At 44.7% G+C, this 26,816-nt stretch overlaps 1 protein-coding gene across 5 annotated transcripts in view; it reads left to right on the top strand.

Moving 5' to 3' along the window:
- Positions 1-26,816, top strand: part of PLA2G4A (phospholipase A2 group IVA) — a 112,829-nt gene that overhangs the window by 28,775 nt on the left and 57,238 nt on the right. For 2 of the 5 annotated variants that reach the window (XM_021404537.1, XM_021404536.1), the window contains exons 4-6: positions 17,552-17,646; positions 17,815-17,950; positions 23,722-23,803. In XM_021404537.1, the coding sequence (XP_021260212.1) occupies positions 17,918-17,950; positions 23,722-23,803 (115 nt within the window). In that variant the 5' untranslated portion in view covers positions 17,552-17,646; positions 17,815-17,917. Of the gene's footprint in view, positions 1-4,106; positions 4,292-17,140; positions 17,418-17,551; positions 17,647-17,814; positions 17,951-23,721; positions 23,804-26,816 lie in introns of those variants that run through there. The other 3 variants (XM_021404538.1, XM_021404535.1, XM_021404539.1) reach the window with 3 other exon arrangements.

Below are 26,816 nucleotides of genomic sequence, written 5' to 3'. Positions count from 1 at the left end.
TGGGGGCACTATGCAGGCCCTTCAGCTGGCACTAATTTGGAGGAAATCCAAGTGCCGTCTTGCTTTGTGGCAGACGTGGCTGTTCAGCAGCTCAGGGTGGAATGTGAAGTACAGCAGTTCTGTGTGCAGGGAAGGGACCAAGCAGACAGAACCAGGCCCTTCACAGGTCTGGTGCATGGCATGAAAACCTCAGACAATGGGCCTGAGCCCATCAGGAAAGGTATGGAGTGGATATAAGGAGAAACAGGCTGGCAGCAGCAGGGGTGGCCCTGAGAGTCTGTGCCGCCTCCATCCTTGGAGGTTTCCAAGTCCTGACTGGATCAAGTCCTGGGAAACCTGGTCTGAACCCAGAGCTTCCCCAGCTTTGAGATGGAGGTTGGACCAGAATCCTCCTGAGATCTCCAGCCTGAGTTATCCTACAGTCCTACCATTTTATGAGGTCAGACGTTACAGATATAATAGCAGACAATTACAGAGACTAACTTCTTCCTAAATATGAAGGTTTCACCCGACATGCTGTACTTCAGGCTCTCAGAAGATATTTCTGGATTGCAGCATTGTGTCTAAGACCTGCTGTTATTTTAGCCCTTCGTGTTTGTTTCCCTAACTGCCATGGGTGACTTGGCCACAGCCTGAGCAAACCACCATGTAGGTGGAAGGAGGGACAGAAAGCAGGGGTCTGCCAAGGCACCGGGCACCTGAGCAGAATTCATTCTGAGTGCTAATTTTCCTCACTGGCAGTGGAAAGCCCTCCAGAATGATTAGTTATTTTTTAAGTGTTGAGGAGGAATGTTTGCATGTGGATATGGGGGAGTGAGTGCAGAGAGAAACAGCAGAGAAGAAATTTCAGTTTTCCGCTGTGATGAGGTGTCTGATAAATTGCCTCAGAGGAGCCAACTGGAAACTTGGAGTGCATGTATTCTGCAGAATGTCTGTGATAAGAGGCACTGGGATGACAGCTTCTAGCTGTGAGTCCAGCTTTAGCCAAGGACCCAGCTAGACCTCTTCAGATTATGCAATTGATAAGCAAATGTCTATTTTGCATTACAAGAGTTACTTTTTTTTCCCCCATTGGTGTTATATATAATGGATGAAACTATTTCTACCACAGAAAAGAGACATTTTGTCTCGGCATGGGCAAGTGCTTGTCACAGAGACCCGGGAAGGTGGAACAGGAGGTAATCCTTGAATGGCTGGAGTATGTAGACCTAACCAAAGAGTGATTTTTCTTTTTTTCTGATGCACCGTGAGGTGTTTGTGACTAAAAGAAAATTCCAGGTTTGTGTTAAGCATCTGACAAAATATCCCTTTTTATTTCCTTAGCTGATTGTTTGTCCTGATATGGCAGTCTTGCTTTTCGGTGGTTTTGCCTACAGTTTTGTCTGAGCCTTGACGCTCAAGAGCAACACACTTAAAATGGCCTCTGTAATTTGTCATAGCTTCCCTTACAAGTCTGCTTCAGAAAAGACCTTTGTCTGCTTGGTACTTCACAATGCCATTCCCACACCCTCTAATTGCCTCACTGCAGCTCATGGCTTGTTTCCACTGCGGGCCACGCCAAGGGCTGATTTGCCACCGTCATAGGGAGAAGCTGAGGAGGTGGCTCTGGGTCTGAAGGCTTTGGCCAAACACCTCCCTCCTCCCAGAGACAGAAACGAGTCAGGCCGGGGAGGGCAGGAGCTTGTGGGGCGTCCTAGAATGAATGGCAGCATCAGCAGGTAGTTGTTAGTGGGTTGGAGTAGTCTGAAACAACAAAATAAAAACCAACAAAACCCATCACATGAAAGAGAGTGGAAAGAGGTTTCCTAACCCAGATCGTTCAGACATTGTTTGGCCAGGCACCCACAAAAGATTACAAGGACATAGTGGGGTGAGTAATGGGCTACCATGTAGGGGGTAGGGTGAGGGAGCAGGGAGGGCATCTGTTCGGCTGGTTTGGTCACAGGAAAAAAAATGACAAACTCTACCCATAATTTTCTTGAAGAAATGGGATGAAGACCAAAAATAACTGTCATAATATTATGAGAAATAACAGGAACAGTCAAAATGTAAATGAAAGCTTTTCATTTCTTCTGTCTGTTGTAAGAAGCAAAGAGGAATTTTTTCTCCCCTAATTAGTCAGCTCCTTATCAAGAGTCTGTGTTGCTTCCTTGGGAAGGGAAAAATCAGTGTTGCTACTCAGAACTAAATTGGGGATTTTCAATGGAAATACTGGAGTTCCCCCATTTGTTGTTTATACCCTGGCAGTAACATTTTGCATATATTTAAAATGCGAGATTGAAGATGAAATGTGGAACTTGGCCCAGCTGTGGGACAGCTAATGAAGCCATGAATGTGGGCAGCGTGTGGCTTCAGAAGCTTGTGCAGAGTGGGACCGTGCCAGGATGGAGATACTGGGGAGTGAGTCGGGTCCATGAGAACAAGACTTTGGTCACATCTGAGGTGGTGGGTGCTCACGGTGACCTCTGAGATGAACACAGCTTCTGGGAACACTGCCTCTCCAGTGCTCTGCAGGATGTGGTACACATCTTCAGCAATTCCAAGTAAGAATTCAGGCAAGCAGGTAAGAGGAAAGCTGGCCATACCCTCAGCTTTGCCAGCAGGGAAAAGGGAAGAAAGTAACAGGCTTCCTAAGAGCAATCATATTCATGCCATCTATCATTTATTTTTATATGCCTCAAAACTGCTACTGAGCTCTACTGACCCATTTTGAAGTGTCCTTTCCTATCAAAAGATGAGTTGAGGGTGATCTTCAGACAGCAATTGACACGGAAGTCAAAAAGTACCCAAATAATGACACCATAGTGGTTTTGCTGCCTTTTTCTGGTTAATGTTTCCTCAAATACACACAATGAAGAAATGGGTGAAGAGGCTGTCCACATCAAATAAGTGCTTTCTGAGCTGGCAGTCCTCAGGTTACTTTCCAAACATAACCTTGCCCTTCTTTGTGACAGCGCTTACAGGACAGCACTTTCCTACCGTAATACCTTTTTTTCCTTGCAAGATGAGACAGAAAACGAAGTTAAAAGTAATGGTCAGAGTTGCTCAGCTTTTGCAGTGCATCATAGCAGAAGACTACTAAGAATTTTATGGAGAAAATGAGGTTTCTGGCTGGCATTGCTTTGCAAGGAGCAGTGGCTCATTTTCCCCTAATTGTGGCTACCAGCTTACCACACTTCTAGGAACCTTGTTAATAGGATCTGAATGCTGCTTACCTACCTCTCACCTCTGGAAGCCTACCCTTTGGTTTTCTGTGCTTTGTATCATTTATGGCATTTTTCTCCTTTATCTTTGGTTATTTTTTTTTTTTATAGCCATGTAAGTGGTTGTGTGGCTATTTAGTTAAGTATGTGCAAAGCCCCAGCAAATTCCATTACAAAAATTACAGCTGGGAAGAGCACGGCAACAGCATCAAAGCTAAATTCAATCTCGTCTCTTGGTACCTAAGAAAGAACCAGCTTTTTTGGGTATGCTGAGAGAGCCAGTGCTGGGTGAGCGGCAGCTGGGGCTGAAGGCTGGCAGGTTGTCCTGCTGACTCACGATGGAGACCACAAACCCAAGTGGGAGTTTTTTTTTTTTTAAATCTCATGATAATGATGCAGCAAATACTTCAGTTTACAAATGTACGTTTACGTGCTTGAAAATATATCATTTTAAAATCCTTTAAAGAAAAACAGAACAAATGTGGAAATGTGGACGCACACACACAAAGTGTGGAGATTACAGCTTGACCTGCACCAGACGAGGAGCCAGCGGTGTAGTTTGGATAAGGCACAACCGGGGTGTACTTCAGACTCAGATCTTTTAATAATACTGAACTGTGAGGAGGAGCTGCAGCCTGAGGACGAGAGACTCGCAGCACCAGAAGGGACTTCTGCGCGTCCTCGTGATCAGGGGGCAGCGAAACTCGGGCTCCCCATTCCAGAAACCGAGCACGAGGACCTCAGGGCGCCCCATTACGCAGGGCCCCGCAGCCAGCAGGCCCGGACACAGCCTGGCACACGGCCCCGACCGCAGCCCGGTGCGCAGTTCCCGGCTGCTGGCGCGGGCGCTCAGCACGGCCCTTCTGCGGCCGAGTTCCCGCAGGCCGCGGCTGCGGCCGCCCCCACTCCGAGGATCCCTCCCGCGCGGCAGCAGCCCCGGCCCTGGGCTCGCCTCCTTAAGCCTGGCGGTCAGCTGACGCAGGCGCCTCCCCCGCCGCGCGGCTGCAAAGTGCCGAATGCCCGCAACGTGGAGCCCGACGGCGCCTAGACCGGTAGGGACAGCCGAGCGCGCGGGACCTCACGCAGCTGTAAGCGCCTCGGGCCGGGCTGGGGGAGCGCGGGGCTCGGGACGGGGCTGCGGCTGCGGCTGCGGCTGCGGCTGCTGTGCGGCCGTTGTAATCCGTTGGGGAGGAAACTCCTCCCGGGGTGGCAGCTGCTGTCCGCTGCTCTCTGCCCCAGCGCGCCCCCGAGTTCGGCACCTGCAGCCGCGCGCGCTCGGCCCTCGCCTTGGGGGGCGGCGCGGAGCGAAGCGGGGCGACCTCTGCCTTGGAACGGGGAGTGCGGCGGGCCCCGCGCCGCGCGGGGCTGGGCACACGCACGTGGGAGGAGGGAGCGTGGGAGCCGCGTCACGCGCGTTGCTCACCCAGCCCCGGGGCGCGGGGTGAGCGCGCAGCGGTCCCAGCGCTGCCCGCGGCGAAGGCTGTACCGAGCGCTGCCGCGCTGGCCGCGCGCGGAGCTGCCCCTGCGAGCTGACGGCGAGTAACGCTCCCGCTGCAGAGGCGTCGCCGCCTGCCTGCCGAGCTGCCCCACCCCCCTGCGGCCGGCCCAGGCCGTGCGCTCGGCTCATCCCTCTGTTAGCGGACGGGGGTGTGTGCGTGTGTGTGCAGCGGGAGGTGGTCATCGGCCGCGTCGAGGTCTCCGTCGTGTCCTTGTACCGCCGTCTTGCTGCAGTCGTGTTTGAAGACACGTAGCAGAAGAGACGTGGAAATGCTCACTCACACCTGAATCACGCGACTCCTTCTCCTGGCAGCGGTGCTGCCTGTGGCCTGTTGAAACAGACAAAAGGGAAAAGAATTCCAATGTTATCGCTTCATTGAGATTGCATACTTTTTCTGAACTTGAATGGGTCGTCTTTTTTTTTTTTTTTTTAACACAGTTATCCTAAGATGCCCCTCCTGTATTTTCTCAGTGCTTTAGGGAGCTTTACCCACTGGCCTGAAACTGCTGCACTGAGGCACTTCAGCCCAGCTGTTTGCCTTAGGACATATCAGTCCGTAGCACAGCGATGCAGAGGGGACCGAGCGTGTGGCACCGGTCCTGAGCTCTGCCTGCAGCCTGGGCCCATGAGCCCTGCTGGCTCCCTTTGGGGCCTTCTCAGTGCCAGCGCTGCATGGCCATGGTGCCAGGTACACACCTCTCAGGGATAACGGAGATGGCTCTGTGTGAAGGTACTGGTTGTTACGCAGCTGTGGAAGCAGTGTGACTGTGTGTGGGCCAGATGGAGACAGCCTTGGCTGTGGGGCTGGAGCTGCTCTTGGTGAACGGGAACTAAGTTTGCATGGAGAGCAGGTAGCTGCCTGGCATGGGCTGGAGAGCATGGGGGGCAGGCTCGCGTAGCAGCCAGAGAAGGATACGCATCCTGTGCATGTCCAGACAGGTATAGGAAAGCTGTCAACACAATAAGAGAAAGTACTCAGTTTGCTCCTTGCCCACAGGGAGCTGAAGCCCACCTGCTGCCGCACAGCTGTGATGACTTGCTGCCAGGCCGCTGCCTGGTGCCCTTAGCACAAGTTGGGGCTGAGCCCAGAGCCAGCACTTGTGCGCAGAGCTGAGAGATGGGAGAGTGTGTTCACATTTTGTGTCTTACCTGATACGAAACACAGTGGATCAGAGTCTCCTTGTCCTTCAGGATAGTGTCTAAAGAACAGGGGTGATCTTGGGGGAGCAGAAACAAACTTGTGCCTAAGCACTTGCTTCATGTTGATGTGAAAGCCCACGTTTCAGAAGTTATTCTGAAGACAGATAAAAGTCAAGAAACGTGGGCATGTTTTCCTACAGTTCTGGTTTTGCTGGTGTTTAAGCTCCCAGGCGAAGACTGGGGGCCTGATCACCGGACACACTTTTAGACTGGGTTTTGGACTGGCCTGCTGTTACTTTGTTCTCCTCTTTCTAACTGAAAGCTCCTTGTCATCTTTGCGAGGAACTCTTTCTGCTTTCTTGGCCCACGACAGCATTGGCTATCGTGCTGTGAGGTGACGAACTCTACCCCGTGCTTCCTATCCCTTTGTGATATAACTGAGTCTCTCCGGCTGAAAAACAAGTTTCAGAGCCTGCTTTTGTAATGGAAATGAGCTAATCTGGATTATAATAATGTGATGTAATAACAGAATGCTTTGAAAATAACTCTCTTTCTCTTTGTTTATTTTTTTTTCTTAAAACTGTTATTCAGACTTTCCTGAGGGTTTTCCTTTGCTTCTTACCTCAGAGAAAGGATAGGAATTTCCGGACTGTGTGGACTTCCAGTAGTCGGTGTGTCAATGTCTGGAGCAGAATTACTCAGCCCGTGGTGCAGGGACAGGCGTGAGGACATGGACAGTGCTCTGCAAGGCAGGGGCAAACAGCAGCAAGGAACTCTACATCACACGTGGCCAACCTGCTGCTCTTATGTTTTTGTTTCCCTTTTTTAATGTTTTAATACAAATGTGAAGAAACAGTTTTAGTACATACATTAGCTATATTCTGTATTTTATATGTGGCCCAAAACGATTCATCCTTACTCAGCTGTGGGGAAAGCTGAAGTAATTAACCAGCATTTAAACTTCATCTTGAATTTTATGAATAAAAGGGATTGTGGTGATGCTGCAAAAGTGCTGGTTGGCTTTGCTTAGGAAGATCAATGAGTTCTTCATCTTACAGGTACTGCATTCCATGGGATGTTTTCTATAAAAAGTAAGGCTGCAGTGTTGGTAAAAGGAATGTATTGGTAATGATGGGGCTGTCCTGTATGGACTGTGCTCACTTTCCCTAAGTTTCCTGCAGGAGCCCAGCAGCTGATGGCCATGAGAGCCCAGCTGTGCCTGTGCTGGCACGCACTGCGATGGAAACGTGCAGATGTAGGAGCTGATGTGTGAGTGCGTTGTACAGGCTTTTCAGGTAATCCCTGGAGGAAGTACATCCAATCCCAGGGTAAAATTAGCGTAATCCTAAAGCGGGTATCCACACAAGTTATGTGCTGTGAGTGCCTGCTTCTCTCCACGGGCAGAGGACAGATGAACACTTGGGCACAGTGGGTGTTTGGAGTTGGTGAGGGGAATCCTGTGTAGACCGCACAACGCTCTGGATGAGCTCTTCTTTCTCAGTTTTGATGTACAAGTCCTTGGAATGAATGGTAGTATTGCCACTGGTGAATGCTGGGGCTGAGAGCAAAGGATGTGCTTTATCTCTTGGATAACAAAACTAGTTGGGCAGATATTTTTAGGCTTAATTACTAAATTAAAAGTTGCTCCTTGTTAGTTTTCACCACCTTATGATGCTGAAAGCACATTTTTTCTCTCTCTCATTTCTATGTTGCTGTAGCTTCCATCCCTAAAAATACAGACTCATGAAGGAGAAACGTAGCTTCCACATATGGAGGCTCAGAGCTATACTGACTCTGAACTTGACTCTGTCGTACTTGCGTGTGTTTCTGTGGTTAACTGATAACGGACTCATCAAATTCAAACCGATATTTATCTCATATTTTTGTTAAAAGGTCTCAGCATAAAACTTGGAAACTTTTATTTGTTTTCCTATGAATAATATCCAGTGGTGCTTGTATTCTTAGCTAAGATTTGTGGGAATGTGCACTCGTTTTAATAAACTATCCTTATATATATAAACACAACGATTATTACATTTTATATAAGTGTTTATATATAAAATAATAAGCTATCCTTGCATACAAGACTTTGCCATCGTTGTGTGTATGCATATTTATATGCACGCACGCAGATGCAGATCTTAAGATTGTGCATTTATTTAAGAAGTGACTGTCACAGCCCTCAGAAGATTGCATTTTGGAAGATGTGAATGGTGGGCGAGATTAAGAAGTGAGATACTGCATTAATGGAGATGTGGTCAGAAGGATGGTGGATGCAGTTGTGTGGGCTGTGCCATTCTCCTTGGCTAACTGAATTTGCCAGGCTGTTAAACAGAAAGATCTGGCTTTTGGAAAGCCTTGTGGGGCGGTTTTGTTTTGTTTGTTTGTTTTGTGTATAGTCTGTGGCCGTGTGTGTCTCCAGGATATAGACTGTAAATGGGACTTCACTGCTAGAACTATGTTTCTCATTCATCTAACTTAGTGTGATGTCATTTGCACAGTAAAAACAAATGCCCTCGAGTAGGATGTTTGGCTTTGGCCTGAACATTGGTGGGAAAGCAAACAGCACTCCTGTGCGACTTCTGCCAGACACGGAGAAACTCACACTGTGGCCCGAGCCATTGCTTTGCATGCTCTGTGAGAGACATTGTGCTGCTGGCCTCAGCATGCAAAAGTTTATGCAGATTCAGCAGCTGCTGTGTAATGTTGCTGTCCTGTTGGAAAAAGACACGTGGAACCTGAGGTACTTTCGGGGGAAGGTGGCTTTACAGACCCTTGGAATATTACTAATTAGAACACTTCTGCATGTTACTCTTGGGTGCCATCTCTTAAAAATTAGCCGCAATGGTGAATTGTAAAGGGATGGCTTTTGAGGCACTTCTTTTCTTAACAGTTTCATAAATATGGATACCTGTGTTAATGAAGGAATTGTGATGGTATCTTGACATAGACGATTGCTGCATAATATGAAACCAGCCATTCTTACATTGCTGTTTTGTTCGGATCCTTTCTCCTCATAATCAAAGAGAACCGATGAGTTTCTAACCATTGGACTAAGTGCAGTGCCCCTTTATCTGTTGATAAAGACCATCTTGCTCTGTGAAAAAATGCTTTTTCCTTGCATAAGCAAACACCTGTGACTGTGGATCAAGGGCAGCACTGGTGGAAAACTTGGAGACAAATGAGAATAGTAGCTTGTGCAGCATCTAAGGGCAGGATTCAAGGAAGCAAACCCTCACTTTACTCACATCTGATTTATTTGTATGGGTTTGTGCGGCTTGTTAGTTGAGGGTACTTTCAGTCTTGTTCTTTTACTGTACAGTGCAGGGTTCCTGTAGGCAGCTGGTGTGGTGCTTGTACTGGCAGGACTGAAAGGAGAGCTGGAAAGTTCTTTTCTAATGGCAAACATCTGCCCATCCCTTGCATTTCCGGCGTTTTCCACTTTGAAATGCACATGCTCACACAGACCTTCTTGGTATGTGACCAATTGCACTTGGCTGGGACGTACTTCCACAATAATTTTGTTTTTATTTGCTTGGCTTTCTTTTGGTCCAAGGATTCCAGACTTATGAGCTTAATGAGTTCTTCAACCCTCCTGTGGCTGAGTGAGCATACATTTAATTTTTATAAGGAAATTTTTGAAGTACAAAACCAAAACAACTTCATCCTGGTGAAAGTCAAGTTTGGATCTGTACTGTTGTACCGATGTGTGGGTTTCTTTTTTTGTTGTTGTTGTTTTTTATTCGAAGTGTTGCTGAGATTCTCTTGTGATTTAGGAACTGAAATAGTGGAAAGTGTGAAAAAGATATTTGATATGGCTGAAGTAAAGGAAAACAGGTTTTGTTGCTTGCAAAACTTGCTTCATGTTTACTAGTGGGGGAAAAAAAAACGCGACTGAGATGAACCAAGCTTGGCTTTTCCCTCCAGTTCCTTCTCTTTAAAATTGCTTATGCGTAGGTGTATCTGTGCTCAGCTGTGACAAGGAGAGGTGCTTCTGAAGGAAGCAGGGGAGAGCCAGCAGCATGCAAGAGAGCAGGGCAGGGCTGGCTGGCTGCTCGGCGTGGGGGCATGAGAGCAGTGCCTGGGCTCTTTGCCACAGAGTTCCACTGAAAACCTTGTCCCTGGAGTTCTTGTACGTTGTTTGGTTGGCTGTGGGACCGCCTCATTTCTTGGCATCGTTCCATAACTGGTGGCCAGAGGGAGACTAACGTGATGCTCTCTTGCCTAAAGCAGTGTTACCAAAACTGATCTGGTAATGATAGCTTTTCGCTTTGGCAAATTGACATTTTTGGACCAAAAACTTCTTTGCTGAAAAGTGCTTGAACATCTTCACTGTGTTCATTCCCCTATTGTGTAGTTTGTGGCTATCATTTCAGTACTATGTGGGCACATCAGGCAGCTTTAATATGCTGAGCGTTAAGCTGGTGAGAGAGGTTCTAAGTCCCTGGTGTCTTAAGAAAACATTAAATGAATTGTTTAGGCAAATTCGTAAGAGCATAGTCATAGTTCATGCAACACTCTGCTGAACTTTCTCTGACTGACCAATCTTGATGCATCAGAGGAAAAACGAGAAAGTCCCTCTCGTGTCCCTGATTTTGCAAAGCAGTTTTAACAAGAGGATATGTAAGTTTGGCGTTTCTTCCTGAGTTTGATTGCCCTTAATTATTTTTTTAGTCATCATCTGTGGCTCCTTTGTGAACTAGGCAATATCACATTCCTGTAGGCCAGGCCTGTTTAAGGTGTGGGTACCTAGCAGTTAGTGCTCCTTCATTAGTTCTGTATTTTTGTTTTGAAACCATTGGCATAGCTAACCTCTTAGTACTGGTAGAATCAAATTGCAGTAGGGCCTAGCACATCTCATGATGGCTTATGATAAATAGAAAACTTTCCAATATCGATATGAAATCAAAATACAATTTTTAGTTCTAACCCGCATGCAAAGCCGTGGTTGATGGATGGTGTGCATGCTTTCAGGGTGGCTTACAACCTTTTTCTCAGTCTCTAAAGATTTGGCTGCTTTTTTAGTGGTAGCACTTCAGATAGTTGTCTAAAAGTGAAGCAAGCATGACCCAGTTCAAAACTTTCTTCTTAAATCAGCATTCTTAGTGTTGTTCCTCTGAGCTTGGTGGGAGTGGTGGAGCTGAAAATGCAAGCAGTTCTGCTGCTGCTGCTAGAGCCCTGGGAGGGAGCTGAAAGAGAAGATGGTAAATGACCAGGGGACAGAAGGAGCCTCAGATCTCTGAGAGACATGGAGCAGAAAGAGGAAGCTGCGGAAGGGCGGAAGGACTTACCACTGCCTTGCGCAGTTGCCCAGGAGGAAGATGTGTGCAGCCTCTCAGCTGACTGGGCAAGCGGGGCTGTGGGGCAGGCTCCTTTCAGTGTGGGCAGAAATGCAAAATCATGGGATAAATAGTATCTTTGGTGAAGAGGAGGCTCAGGCGAGACCTTATCGCTCTCTACGACTCCCTGGAAGGAGATTGTCTTGAGGTGGGGGTTGGCCTCTTCTCCCACTTAACAGTATTAGGACGAGAGGCAATGGCTTTAAGTTGTGCCAGGAGTGGTTCGGTTGGATATTAGGGGAAGTTTCCTCTGAAAAAGAGTGGCGGTTCACTGGAACCGCTGCTCAGGGAGGTGGCAGTGTTACTGTCCTTGGAAGTGTTAGAGAAATGTGGAGATGTGGCACTTATGGATGGGGTTTAGTGGGCATGGTGGTGTTGGATTGATGGTTGGACTAGATGGTCTTAGTGGTCTTTTCCAGGATGAATGATTTCCTGATTTTGCATTGCTGATGTAACTCTGGCTTCAAACCAGCTGGTAACTTGGGAGCTCCATTGGTAACTGCCCAGATTTTGAGCTGCCTGGGTCTAGGCAGGCTTGGACTCGTGTTGTTCAGCTTTGTGTGACAGCCATACGCCAGGTGCAGATCAATAACATTTTCTATTTTAGTTGTTTGCTGATAAAACTACTGAAAAAAGACAAGAAATCTTTCGCAATATAAAGTCACCACCTTGTCTGTTTCTTTAAGAGTACAGCATATACAGCAGGGATGCCTTTGTCTATTTGTTCATGTGGAAGACCTGCATTTCTGTTAAATATTCAGACTCCAGCTTGGCAAAAGTCGTAAAATATTTCCATATAAATTTTACTCACCTAATTTAAAAGATGCTGAGAAATCTCGTCGTCAGAAGTTTATTCATAAGTACTTTTACTAGAAAGTCCTGACCAATTTCCGTGAGGGCACACCCAGCAGGCACCCTAACCACTTTGTCATGCTTTTAACATGATGACCGTGTAGACCAGAGGAAATGCCACACAATTGTCCCCTTTATTGTGGACATTGGCCAGAGCTTGTATTTTCAATAAATGGTCCAAAACCAGACCATGACAGTTGTAATGTTGAGTCATGTTGTACAGCCGTGCTGAGTGGTGGTGACGAAGGGCACCTCGCCTCCTCTCCAGCTGCTCTGTGCCAGCAGGGCACCAGCCTGCCTTGCTGGATGCGCTGCAGTTTGTTACACTCAAATGCCAGGAAATCGATGGGGGGAAAAAACCCTACAGTTTGGGTGACTTACTCTGGACGCAAAAAGAAGTTTAAAAGGAAATATTTGCTTGACTATAAGCTAAATTTGTTTTGCTGCTGACATGTTTGACCACGACAGAAGCCAGCTGTTAACTTCACTCGCTCTTTGCATTTTTAGCTATTATTGCGGTTGCTCTTTTGTGTGCAACCACTGCATATCTGTAGTGCAGAGGCACTTTCCTTTGCCATTGAAACCTGAGAGCATTGGACAGCTTTGCCTGCAGTGCAGCAGCATACCTCTTCCCCCAAAGCAAAATGTAAAAACATACGGAGGCCATGAGAATAGTCCTTTAATTTTAAACTTTTTGCATTGAACCATCCCTGTTTTACAGGAGGGAAGGGAAAGAAGATGTAGAGAGATTAAAGATATGTAAGAACCGAACTTTAATTCATCATTGTAGTTCATTATTCTAATGAATTTTTAAAAAGGCATTGGACAGAAGCATTTGGAAGTTGAGTGACTTCACTGTTGTCACCAAGGCTGAGTGAAGGACTTGGGTGGAAATACTTGGGAGTCTAAATTTAGTGCCTTACCTGTAAAATGTTGAGCAGTAGTTATTGCTGCAGTACTAGTGAGACTTCTTACAGACAGGCCCTGGGGATTCTGTCAGGCAACAGCTATTGGTAAGGGAAAATGAAGAGAAATAGAAAATTTTGTTAAAGATCCAGGTAAGAGTTAAATGTAGAGTGTTTTTTTTTTTTTTCCTCCCATGTTAGTTTTAAAAGAATGTAGTCAAGAAAACTACTCTGTTCAGGTTTTCCAGTATTGCAATTGAGTTATATATCGATTAATTTTAGAAGTTACTTTGTAAGTGTTTGCGTTTTTGGCAACACTTTCAAAGCTGTGACTGTTATTAAATTTTCCCATTCTGAGGACCTGCTTTGACATCTCAAACATACTATGTAGCTGGGGCATCCTTTACCTGGAAGCTGAAGTGGGAATGTTTGCTCTTTGTTGCCATAAGCTGGGCTTCCAAAAGTGAGAACACCTCTAAATGAGCAACTATTATATGTGTAAAAAGCTTATTTGTAGGGTAGCTAAATCCCCAAATCCTAAAGTACAGAAACACTGGGCATTTTAAATCTCTCTTCCTTTGAACTGAAATGTGCACATAACAAATAGTCTGCATAGACAATCCTCTTGAAATGCTTTAAGCAATTTGTGGCTTGGCTTTCTGCAGAAGACTGTCATCTCTACCTCTTTCCTTGGTTTCCATCTGCTGAACTTAGTTATATTCAGGGCTGAGTTTTGTTTTTTTGTTATTTATAGTACAGTGTCACTGGAAGTAAAATATAAAGCACTGGAGAAAAGTTGCATGGAGGTATTAGGGCAATATTTCATTCTCAGAATCTGAATTCATTCCTGAAGTTCTTCTAGGAAGATCCAGTTCTGTTCCATTTTGTGACTTTTCCATAAGTTGGATGTATAGTAAAATCACATATGATGACATGGCTCTTTTCGTAACCTCTTGTGAACCGTTGCAGTGAGTGTTTCTCGTTAACCCTTCCTTGCGTAAGTAGTATAATTGTAGGATAAACCATAATGCACTGAATCAGTCATCTCTTCCTTTCAGGCCTGTAGTTAGTGACCATGGTGAAAATGCAATATTTGGCTAGAAAGGAAATGTACTGGGAACTCCTACGACTGGCGTGTAATATGTGTCAGGTATTCAAGCAGAAGTGTTTCCAGCCTAGTGAGTATTTGTTGGTAAGGTATTTACTTGCAGAACATAAAGAGTTTTTCTGCTGGGCTAAGCCCAGCCCAATTAAGTTGGTTATGGGAGCGTGTCTACTTCCCCCTGACTCACCGTTCCTGTCTCCTATTACAGGAGGTTGCTGTATCTTGGAGACCTCCAGGAGATGCTGGGTAGCTTGTACCTAGAGAACTGGCCTGACAACAGTTCAGCCATCCTCACTTTTGTCTTCTCAAGTAGCCTCCAGCACTAGATAAGGTGTAAATTTACCTCACTAAAGTCTTTGGAGATGTTTCTGGAGTTTCAGCCCTTCTGGTGTTCTTGGTATCTCTCTTCTTCCACTGAGAGGAGATCTTGCTCTTGGTGCTACCTGTAGCGTCAATAATTGCTTACAGGCCACCAGGTCATCTTTCAAAAAGAGATTCACGATCCTTTCATCTCTGTCCTCTCTAGCAGGAAGTCAAATGTGGTTTCCCAATCTTAAAATCTCCTCTTCAGCTATTTGTACTGTCAACTTCCTTACCAAACTTCACCCCACAGCATCCTCCAAAAATGTGGCACAGAGGTCAAGCTTTTAGCTTTTCTGCTTGGGATCCTTCCTTCCACCCATGCTCTCAGCAAGGCATGGGAAGAATGCTCATTAAATGTTAAAGCATATAATTTTTTTACTCGTGATTAAAAACTGAGTGATGAGTGCCCTGCAGAGAGTAAACGGTAATCCTTTCTTGCGTGGGAAGACCTAAATTAAGAAATAACGTTTCAGTGATTTTCCAGGATGCCTGACTAAATCATGTAGAAACAGATTATTTATTTCTACTGTACAATCACAAGATCAATCTGTAACCAAATAAAATTCTGCAGTCTGATCTGATAAAAGTGGATGGTGACATTCATACCAAAGCCCTGAGACAATACTGAGGTTTTTCTGTACCTTTATCGTATCATTAATGGGCATTAATGACTGTATTAGTGAGTCACACTTATTCACTATCTTATAATTATGTCTTTGATTTTAAAGAGAATTGGTCAACTTGATATGAACAGCCTCCCTTTGTGACTGTCTTAGAATCTTGAGGACTTACTGTGGTAGTGATACTTATACGGTATTATACTTTACTCATTTTTGGAGTTTTTTTCTGCTCAGTGAGTCTGTCTATGCAGTAACCTCCCGCTCAGCATGGAGTGGTAAAACCTCGTTATTCTTCATGTGTTTCATCCTGCAAAACTGTGAGGTATCAGTAAGCAGTGTTACTGGATCAACACTGAGAAGTAAAACATTTCCAGTAATAATCTGCGTGTGCATCAACTTCTTTTTGCGGAAGGACTCTGTTTACTGTTGGTCTTTATAGTTGCTTCCCTTATCCTTTTCAGTTTGTGTGCTCATGTGAAAATGGGCTAAGATCAAAAAAGCCTTGTTTTAAACAGGACAGCACCTGTCCTATAGTAGCGTTACTGTTGATGTCTGAAACTGTGCCTAACAATTACTCTTGTGCTGACAAAATAGTTAATTTTTTGCATGCAAGTGAGATTTAGGAGCTGAACAGAAAGCTGTCTCTGTTTCACGTGGTCATTCTATGCGGTGGTCTGTTCAAGAAGCTGTGTTTGTTTTTCCACTTTGTGTATCGCATCAGGCTCTGCTTGCTCATGGCTGTTTTTTTTTCTCTTTTTTAAAGATCAGTTGTTTTTCCTGAACTCGAGTCTTGTGTGTCTGTGTTTTTGGTAGAGTTGCTAATTACGTGATCGCATATTTGTATGTTTGCATGATCCTTGCCTCATTCAACATGGAGGACAGATGGCACTTGGGGAGACATTGTTGCGCAATACTCAAAGAGGCTGTTGTTTGTAGGATCCCAAACATGTTTCCTGCAGATGTTGAAATAAATGAGGCAGGGGCTTGTAGGAGCAGTGAGGATGATCTCATGTCTAGGGCAGATGAACAGCAGAGTAATGATCTGGGGAGCTGGATCCCTGCCTCTAGGACAAGCCTTTCAGCTCGGCCTGTCCAGCCCTCCCCTCCTGCAGGCAGCATTCACCTCCACTGCTTGGTGGATCTTCCCAGAACGAGCATGGTAACCTGCTGGAAGTTTGGCTGTGCACTTACAGAATAGGCATGTCTTCTGTTTTATTGACTTACAGATTTCTTCAGCATCAAAGTGGCTGGGTAGTCCTCACTGTTCCCTTTTCCTGCTTCCTGTGCAGCTGATCCAGCAGGGCTTGTTTATCAAGACACCAGGGTCCTTCTTTAACTAGGACATAAGACAGAATAAACTTGACTGCAGAAAATCAACTATATGATAAGTTTGCAAACACAGTACTACTTCTCTCCCATCTGCCTGCTTATAGCACTGCTGAACTTGACTGAAATCATTTTAATAAAAATCAGCCTTTGCAGTTGTGTTCACAGTAGGGTAAATAATGTTACAGTAGGGCATTTGTGTGTTAGAGAGCTTCCTTTAAGTTTGAGAAGCTATTTTATTCTCTGTAACAAAGGTGACTTGTTCCTGGTACCCTGACGCTGAGCTGCTTTGAATGAAAACGGAGAGTTAAAGGCATGATGAAGCTTTTATTCAGACTTCCTTAGACTGCAATTAGTAAGTTAATAAAGTCAGGGTGATTTCTAGCCTCCAACTCTTGTTGGAGCTGAAAGGATCAAAGAAGGGATGCAATGTATTATAGTTACTAAAAGTTTTATGGAAAAGCATGCACATTGTTGCTTGAGAGTGACTTTTCTGGAAATGACATAAATCGTCGTTCTTTGGGGCTTATCGCGTCCTTTAGTAACTGATGATAAGGCAACTTTTCCTTGAGATCAGTCCTCCCAAGAGGTACTTTATTCCTTCTTCTCGTTCCCAGCTTGCTCGCCTGCAGATCTCTGCAGGCTGCTGGCTGCTCAGTGCTGAGCCACTGCTCTACTGGAGCTGCTGCTGCAGGTGTACAGAGGGCACTGTTGCTGCTGGTTTATCACTTACGAAAGCAGCTTGATAAGCTGCCCTGGGCTGCTGCTGCTGTAGACAGCAGGATTTGCTTGCTGCTTCTTTCTTAGATGCAGTTAGGTGTGACTTCAGGAATTTGGCATTTGAGGAAAAAGCTTTCAGAGCAAAGGCAGTACCCAGAGCTGTGCTTCAAAGGACTGAGCTGTCTGAGGCAGGGTGCTGCCTGCCATGCCTGAGCCTCTTGGTCCCTGTTTGTCAGCTCGGTGTGAGTGCAGGACGTAGCCTTGCACATCACCTTATGTGGGGAGGAAATGCAAAGAGGAACTTCATCTCTGTGTGCCCTGACCGTGTGAGCACGTTCGTGTGGAGGTAAACTAGGGGAACCAATAATTGATTGTTACAATAAAAAGGCAATTAACAAAGCAGTGATTTTTGTTACTTACTTGCATCGTAGTGCATGGAACTTACTTAAATAGTTGTTTTATTCTTCTGTTTATCTGTAGGTCTGACAGAAACACTTGGATGATTGGAATTCAAGACACTTTGTGCTCTTACACTGAAGTAGAACAAATAAGCGCAAGAAATTTATCTAGTTCAGGCAAGTAAATATACCTCTATAGCATGCATGAAGTTAAGTTTTTGCTTAACAAATGAATTGTGGGAACCTTTTTTAAAATGAAGGAACTCATTTGTTCAGTTACGAAATACAATTTAAAAGGAACATAAGGATTTTAATATTTGACTTTTATTTTTCATTATTTAATAGTTAAAGGTCATACTGAATTCTGCGTTGAATAACTGAGAAACCTCTTTGGTGTGGAATTGCACAAGACATTTGGCAGTTGTCTTGAATAAAAATTGAGACAGAAATGTCCTTCATAGATCCTTATCAACACATTGTGGTAAGTAGCTATGAATCTTCTATAAATAATTTCTTGTATTCTGTCTTGTACCATGTATTCTGTAATAAGTTATTCTAAAGACACACACTGCATTAGAGTTTAAATTTATTTAAGTAATGTTAAGTGCGACTCAAGCAAATTTATGAAGAAACTTGTTTGAATGAAATATGACAGACGGTCAGCTTCTCAAAAGCAGGTAATGACTTGGAGGGAGATTTCATGTGTAAGTTGACACGGAGTACAGGGTCCTAACTTGACTTAACTTATGGGTGTGCCGTCATGATGCTATTGTTCTGAGGGGGTTGCCTGTTGGAAGCGTTTCATCAAAACGCTTGTATTTGGCTGGGTTTTCCTAACTGATTGTCGGTCAGAGCTGTAGCCTACAGAAGTAAGTTGTGTTACTAGCTTTCTCCTTTCCAATACATTTTTTCTATGCTACTCTATATACTGAGTAACATTTTTTCCCCTTCCCATGAAGATGGGTAAAGGGATGAATTGGCAATTTTGGATACACAGATCCTAAAGCAGTGCCTGTCGGTGATGATCGTTCAAAGAGAATCTTAAGTACATAGCCTGTAGACTGCAGGTAAGGATCAGTGAGAGGACCTGTGCCACTCAACACCACATTGATGCCCCTGTGCTCCCTTCTTCCCGCAGCCTTCCAGTGTTCTCCCTGCACCCCCCATAGCTTGGAAGCACAGCTAGTCCTGACCTTGCTGAACTGGGAGAAAACCAGTTCAGTGCAAAAGATTAGTTGTGTGTTGTCAGAGCTGGCCCAAGGGAAGCGCAGAACCACGTGAGCACAAGCTGTGTCAGTGGAGAAGTACAGGCTTGGGGGTGAAGTGGGAAACGGGAGCAGCGCTGCCTGCTGTGTGGTGGCAGGGCAGCAGGATGGCTTGGCAGCTTGCTGGACCCAGGCATTTGGCTGTAGCGTGCTCTTGCGTATCACTGCTTGAATGACGTTCTGGAATAAATATTACCATTCCTATCCCAACTGATATCTTTGAACAAATGGGTCTGTTCTTATCAGCCCTTTTTTTTTTTTTTATAACAGTCCCAGAATCTTGTGGCAGGAAAAGAGATAGATACTCAAAGATAGTTACCATACGCTTGTCATAAAGTTGAACTTTTTACATTACTAAAAATGTAGCGTGTGCTTCCTTGAAACGATCTCTTATCAGTTTTGTGGTTTCCACCCCACATAGTCACATCCTTTATATGAGTTAGCAGCCAGCAGATGCAAAACTCGTGTTCTTCTTGCTCCATAGTCCTGTGAAGACCACTGTAAAGACAAGCTTCAGGGTCACCGATGGCTGTGCTTAACAGCGCTTAAAACAATGCCTGAGCTTATTCCTTTCTGTGGCAGTGCCCTCTCCTGGATGGAATGTTTGCTGTGCTCTGCACCTCTGTGGAAGCAGTCGGAGGCATTCACATCATTCACATAAAAAATCTCTTTTGACACCAGCATATGCACCATAGTGAAGAGAATGCAGCTGTGGAAGTATAAGTAATTTTAATCCTCCAGCAGTGCTGACTTCTAATTAAGGAGTGTTGTTACAGGAACACTATTAATGCAGGAGGCTTTCTTTTTTTTTTCTTTTCGTATGAATTTAAATTGCAAGGAAAGTCACACTAAAATTAGAACGCTCAGGGTAGCAGGCAAAAGCGGTGTGTTTTCAATAAGAGTTGATGATAAAAGACTCAGAAGACAGAATTTTCCAAAAGTCCTGCTAAATACTGTGTGTTTTCTGATCTCTTTATCATTTCCCTCCCCTGTTTTATGAAAGCTGAGAGGGAATAAAAGCAGGCATTCACAAAGTCACTGCAAGCACAGGTAGATCTGACTGTTCCAAAAATACTTTCAGATGAATAAATTGCTGCACGTAATATACCTTGTGAAATTGTTATTGTGGTTAAATATTAAAGTAATGAGTAAAATTATTCCAGGATTTGTGTGCAGAGCTATCTGCCTTAATTTGTAATATTCATGTAAAATAAGAGCGTGGACTTCATGGAGATCCGTTATTTAAGAAAACAGGCAAACATTTTCCTTTGTCCAACTCAATTGTCAGCTCAAGTGTCCTGCTTAAAGTCAAGGAAGTAAAGGCAGTAAATCCTTATTACACAATGTATACCAGACCTTCCTGGTTTGTATTTTGTGTGTATCTCCAGATTGAGTTACAGTTCGTGACTCGGCATTCTAGGGGATAAAAAATACTGTATTCAGTGCATGCAAATTCCTTGCTTTCTTGGTAAGTGCGGAAAGTTCATAGGCAAAACCTGGCTGTCTTACAGCAGATTTTTAGAGCATTGTCTGTGATGGGAAAGTAATGGTTTTACGCACATGTGAATGCAACAATAGGTAAAAAATAAAGGGAGTTAGATAACAAGGGAAATTTTATGGGGAGGATATAACAGCTAAAGAGGAAGGAAGATGGCAGAAGGGGGAGTTAAAAAAGAGATTGAGATTTGCGTGAGAGCAGGAGATATTGAACACTGGATGTTCAGCATACTTGGAAAACCTTGTGCTTGCATCTCAAAGAGGGAGATCAAACAAGGAAATGAGGAGAGAGCAAATACTGTCCATGGGAGTGTCCTTCATTCAGAAAACTTGTCTTTGGAGAAGGCAAATTGAAGGTTATTTTTATTTTAACTTCTTCCTTCTCCCTATTTATAGAGAAAGAGGAAATAAAGTGGAACAAATATATAAAGCCAGGCCTCATTGGAAGAGAGGGTATTAAGGCTTTTGAGTTCTATGAGCTTCTGAAATTTTTAACCCGACTTGGGTTTCTAAAGGTATGCAGATGTTGCTCCACTCGGTGTTGCAATGTTTAAGTGATTTATATACAGTCTTGTTTTTTTCAGAAGTAATTGAGAAGTTGGCAATGTACAGATTTTTATCAAGACTTAAGACGTACATAAATCACTTGAAAATGAAGCTTTGTCATCTAAATTATTAAAGGCTGGGTTTACAAAGGTATTCAGAGTCGATATGTTGTATTTTCAGGGCTTCTCATTTCTGTAGAAATTAGTCTCTCTTAAAACCAACAAAGAAATGATCCCCAAAGATGTGCTAGCTATTAATGTGAATATTTATAACTCTTAGAAACAGGATCCAAAGTGGAAAAATGCCTTAATTTCTGATTGCACTGAGTTGCATCGAAAACATTTATGTTGGGATGAGAGCTGGACTTTCGAGCTTCCTGTGTTTCCCTGTGTACATTTTTTCTAAGAGGGGGATAGTTTATTTTAGTACTCTGCTGTTGCAAAATTCTTCTAAGCATGTGATTATAGCCAGATATTAATAACTCTATAATTATAAACCTCACTGTGTTATTTTGGGTGAGGTATGAGGAAAGAAGATAATGCTGTTTGCCATTGTTATGTGCGCATTCATTTTGGAGGATACCAAACGTTATGCCGCAGTTAACAGTTTCCAGGATGGGGCCCTGGGCAGCCTGATCTGGTGGTGGCAGTCAGCCCATGGCAGGGGTTGGGCCTGTGGGGCTGTAAGGCCCCTTTCAACCCAGCCATTCTGTGATTTGACAGTGGGCGCTTTATTGATGCATACGAGTTTGATAAATAGGACTAAGGTGCAGGCAGGCTGCCTTCCAGAGGTGCTGTCCCTAAGGGAGAACGTTTGCAGGACTGTGGGGCACCAGAACTGCACTTGAGCTCCACATGGCAGCTGAGAACTAAATCCAGCACTCTGATGTCCTGTGCTTGTAACTTAATGATAGCTCGATCCTCCTCTTTGTTGCTAAATGCCCAGTGATCTCTGGTTCAAGGTCTCAAGTGAGGACAGGATCTTTCCTAACAGCTAGAACAAGGGGAAGGGCGGTGTGTTTGCACTTTGGACATTTCTTTTTAATTATAAGGTTGCATATAACAAAGCAACGACACCAGTTTGTGTGAGCAAACACTGGGCCAGCGCTGCATTGTGAAACCAGTGCTTCAGCTGTCTGACAGGCATGTGGACGTGGCACACACTAATAGAACAGCCCTGAGCACTCAGGAAAGCGAACTGGAAACAAGGGGTGGTGAGAGAAGCTGCTTTCTGGAGATTCAGAGCATCTAAAAATTCACAAAACCACGTAAATGACAGAGCTGGGGAAGCTTCACATAGCTCCAAGCGGTCCCAGCTATCCACCAACCTCCCGTCTTCCCAGCTGTGGCAGCAAGTGTGTTCAGGGAGAGGTTCCATCCTCCTTCCCATTCATGCAGCTCTTGCAAGTTGCAGTGCAGCAGGTGGATATTATGGAGTTACTGGGCGGTCTGCGTGTAGGTTTTTTTTTTTTTTTTTTTGGCTCATTGGCTTATTCCTTTAAAAAAAGGTGTGTGTTTATTTATTTATTTTAATGTGTCCAGAAGAAAACATAGCAGGAAAGCACCAGGCACAGCTTGAATGAACATGTCCCATGTCAGAGGTACTGTGTCATTTTAAACAAGCTTCAAGGAATTTCCTGATTTCCATAGTTCCTCTTTTAATTCTGACCTGAAACCTTTGCAAGATAATCTTGTTAGCTGTTCTGGTTTTAATGATTCATAAGCAGCGTTTATCTTATTATATTTCACAAAGCTGGTGGGCGTTGAAGAAGAGATAGCAAGTATACCCCAGGTGGAGACCTGGGGCACAGGTGTGTCAGCGTGGATGTCAGGGGAGCACCTGGGACCCCAGGGGGGTGTGCAGGCCCTTGTGCAGCCCTCATCTGTGGGGCTGCAGAGCCCCGCAGCTGGGACCCACTGCTCTCTGCACAGCAGAGCTCAGGGCCGAGGAGGTGCCTGGATTTCTTGCAGGAAGACCGAGCTGGTACTGGGTGAACCAACAGTTCACCCAGCCAGACAGCCCAGGTAAGGTTGGGCACCAAGCAGGCAGCGTAGGTGTAGTGCTGGGAGCAGTTGGTGTGCCCTGCTCCTGGCTGCAAGGCTGGGTGCTCACAGCTTGCCTGCATGCCCTTGAGCCCTTCCTGTGGAAGGAAAGCCATGGCATCTGCTGGCGGTGCTGGGATGGTTCTCAGTGGCATTCAGTGGGTTGGTCAAACTTGTGACTACATAGATAAAGTAGAAGTAGACGTGAGCTCTTCCCATCGAGGTTTTTACTTTTGTTTCTTAATTTCACATCGTTTTCTACTTCCCAATTGTGTTTGGGACGGACGTTCCGGCTGCTCTTAGAAAGGCAGCTCCTACCGTTGCTCGGTCTTTGCCAGAAACAGGAAGCTCCAAAAACTGTGTGCAGTTTGCTTGTGGGCATTTTAACAGCTTGCTTTTCACATTTACTCCATAGTGTTGGGGACACTTGCGCTTTGAGTGTTGATGCGTACTAAAAAGTTATAGTATGCTTTACTGATCTTTATCCTTTATTTGCACCTATTTTTACTGGAGGAAAGTAATTACAAACATGAGCACGAGGTAAAATAGTACCCCCCACTATTTTTTTTCTTATCGTAGCAGGTTGTCCTTGACTGACTAAATGCCTTAAAGCAGATTCTGTAGAGAGGAGGAGTGTTATTCACTGAGATAAGTAGGTGTGGCTGCAGGAAAATCAAGCAACCCCAGTAAAAGGTCTGACCTTTCAGTAAAGCTGCGGGGTGCAGTTCAGCTTTATGATGCTCTATCCAGTATGCTTTCCTTTTTTTTTTTTTTTTTTTTTTTTTTTTAAACATTTTGATTCGGAGATTTCTCTCTTTCAGTTCTCAGACGAAGTGAAAGGTGTTTTTAATAGCTGCCTTTTGGTTCTGGAGTTTAATCACATTTAACTCTCTGACTTCCAGGTGGAACACCAGTACTCACACATATTCACTGTGACAGTAAGGAAAGCCACAAATGTCACAAAAGGAGCCATTGGTGACATGCGTGAGTATATCTCTTTCTGTTTTGCTTCTTTCTTCTAAGAGACTGTTCCCGTAGCAGGGGAGGATGACACAATAGGCTTGTCATGCAGTAAAAGATTGGTTGTGTTTTTTCTTTTCTGTCTTGCCTGTTACAGTGAGAGCAATGTACCCGCTTTGTTAATCGCTCGTTTCAGATTGGAAAGCAGATTTGCTGCTCCTTCTTTCCATTGATCCAGAGAAGATGAGTGAGTTGTAAACAATCTGCCTACAAGCAAGCACACCTACGTTTAGTTTTTTGGCTTAGTCAGAAGTGCTGTTCTGAGGATAGTGAATCTGGCTCTTGTATCTTCAAAAGGCTGTGGTTTGGTATTACTAACAGTTGAAAAGAAAGAAGCCTAGAGCTCTGCTGAGTCAACGCAATAAAAAAAGAAAGAGGGGGAAAGTGCTCTCCATCTCACAGTGGAGAGCTACATAAGACATCACTGCTTCTTCCCCTTTCTGTTATGCTTCTGAGTCTCCAGAATTAGCAGCTGAACAGGAAACCACCAGGAAAGACCCATGAAAACTCTTAGTCCATTCTTAAGGAGGAAAGGAGAGAATAATATACTGGCTCAGTCTGTAAAAAGAGTATTCTTGCTTCCTTTATTATGAGTGTTTTGCTCTCAGGCTGTCTCTCATTTCTCTGGCTCTTCATCCCTTACTTAGCCTGGAACTGCATCTGAGGAGGAGGAGCGTGGTGGTACCTTGCTTCTGCTCTTTGGTCAGGCTTGTTTGAGAGGCAGTCATTTTTCTCCCAGCACATTCTTGGAAGCTGCTTTCAGGCCAGACTACAGCAGCTGCTCTCATACACAGATTTGCTTTGGCAAGTGAATGATTCTTCTATGTGTAGTTGCCAGCACTGGTATTAAACGTGGTAGGTAGGTGGGGAGAGAAGGCAGGGAGCCTTGGCAGGGGAAGACTTGGGAATCTGTTCAGTATCTACTGTGAAGGAGAGGAGCACACACTGAAGATGCTGTGAGAGGTTATCCTGGTGGTCTCTGAAAGGGTCTTCACGTAAAACAAACAAACACTTGGGGGAAGTTCTGTAAAGACTAGAACAAGGGCCTCGCAAATTTACGTGTAGGAGAAGATGGGTTCAGTGGAAGGACGTAGGTTCCTGGCACAAGAGATTGAGGAGATGGGAAGGGAAGAAGCGATGGGGGGCTTGAAGTATAGGTAGTATGAAAAGGAGTATGGAGAAGAATAAAAAGAAGACCAGCAGAACGGCTATGGTCCTAAGGTATAAATTCGAGATATTATCCATCAGTAACGTTGTGTTTCCATCCAATAAGTCTGAAAACTTGCTGAATCATTGAAATGGAATGGTTACTCAGAAATAACTTGGATACAGCTTCACACAACTATTTCAGGGGCTACTGAAACCTGCCTGGTTTCCTGTCTGAGGCACCTACAGACACTCCATAGCCTGGTGCACTTTAGAGAGCTTTCACGTTCCCAGGGCTTGTTCTTGGAATCTTGGCAAATCCCTCAGAATGAAATAAAAACCAGTGAAAAGCAGATGGTTGCTTCTGTTTCTGTTTTGGAAATGTTTCTATTTCCCATGTATATACAAATCCTGGTGTATTGGAGCCTGGAAGCTATTTGATCAAATCTGTAATCTCGTTACCAAAGAAAGATGCACGAGCTGTGAGTGGTGCAGAGCCTTCACAGTTGACTGTGGCAGTCAGTATTCTTTTTCATTTGATTTGTCAAAACTAACTTGTTGAAGGAATTTCTGAGTGCTTACATCAGGTTTCTGATCCCAAGCGTAGGATTTGCTACCAGGGAGAATCTCTAATATGTAACACGAGGTAAATCTGTTTATGTAAGTAAAGAGAGGTGATTCATAGTGGTGATGGAGGTTCTGGGGAAGGTGGGAGATCAGCGGTCTGCTCTTGTTCCGTTTTCCTTGTCACAAGTGAATGTTTCAGATGCTAAAAGTCTCCTACTAGAAAATTCTCAGTTCATTTACATTTATTTATGTATTTGTTTCTCAGGGTGTAAACTGGAACACTCTCTTCTTTGGAAAGAGCTTCTTAAATGCTGGTGTCTCTTCAGGATGTCAAATGCTGGGTTCTGAAGAGGTTCTTGTCCCCTGGCTTAGAGGGCATGGGTGGCCAACAGCTTTTCATCACTTCATATTTTGCAACACCGTTGTTCTTTGCAGCCATATGATTCATTTTACAACTTTGCCATTTTTTATGAGACTGGTAGCTTTCTGGAACAGTGTTGAGGGATCTGGGTAGATTTAAGTTTATTAATTGTGTGAAAGGACTATTTTGCTGTATTCCCACTATAAGGATCTAGGGTCTGCAATAGAGAAAAGCTTGGATAGCTTCAGGCCCTCTGTTTTTATTTGTCTCACTGAGATCTACCATTGTCTCTCCAAGCTTTAAAATCTATATTTATAGAGTGATCTGACAAAGAGTGGCAGTCAGATCTGAATCTGGGTCATACCAGCATCTGAGTAGCTAAACTACAGTAGCTGATTTTTGACAGCTCTCTCAGCCTGTCTTCAGAGGGAGGTGTTCCATCCCTTGGATCACTTCTGTGGCCCTCCTCTGGACGGACTCCAACAGGTCCACATCTCTCCTATACGGAGGACTCCACATCTGGATGCAGTGCTCCAGGTGAGGTCTCACCAGCACAGAGCAGAGGGATGGGATCGCCTCCCTTGACCTGCTGGCCATGCTGCCCAGAATACGGTTGGCTTTCTGTGAGGGCACGTTGCTGGCTCACATTCAGCTGCCATCCACCAGTATCCCCAGGTCCTTTTTGGCAGGGCTGTGAGCTGCAGTACCTTGCGCTTGGTTTTGTTGAACCTCATGAGGTTCCCTTGGGCCCACTGCTCAGCCTGTCTAGGTCTCTCTGGATGGCATCCTGTACCTTGGGCGTGTCGTCTGCACCCTGCAGCTTGGAGTCATCTACCAAGTTGCTGAGGATGCACTCAATCCCACTGTTAATGTCACTGATGAAGATATTGAGGGGCATTGATC

The sequence above is a fragment of the Numida meleagris genome, chromosome 7, assembly GCF_002078875.1.
Source record: "Numida meleagris isolate 19003 breed g44 Domestic line chromosome 7, NumMel1.0, whole genome shotgun sequence".
NCBI lineage: Eukaryota > Metazoa > Chordata > Aves > Galliformes > Numididae > Numida > Numida meleagris.
Note: the sequence above shows the minus strand (reverse complement) of the source record. Positions and strands in the feature narration are given on the sequence as shown.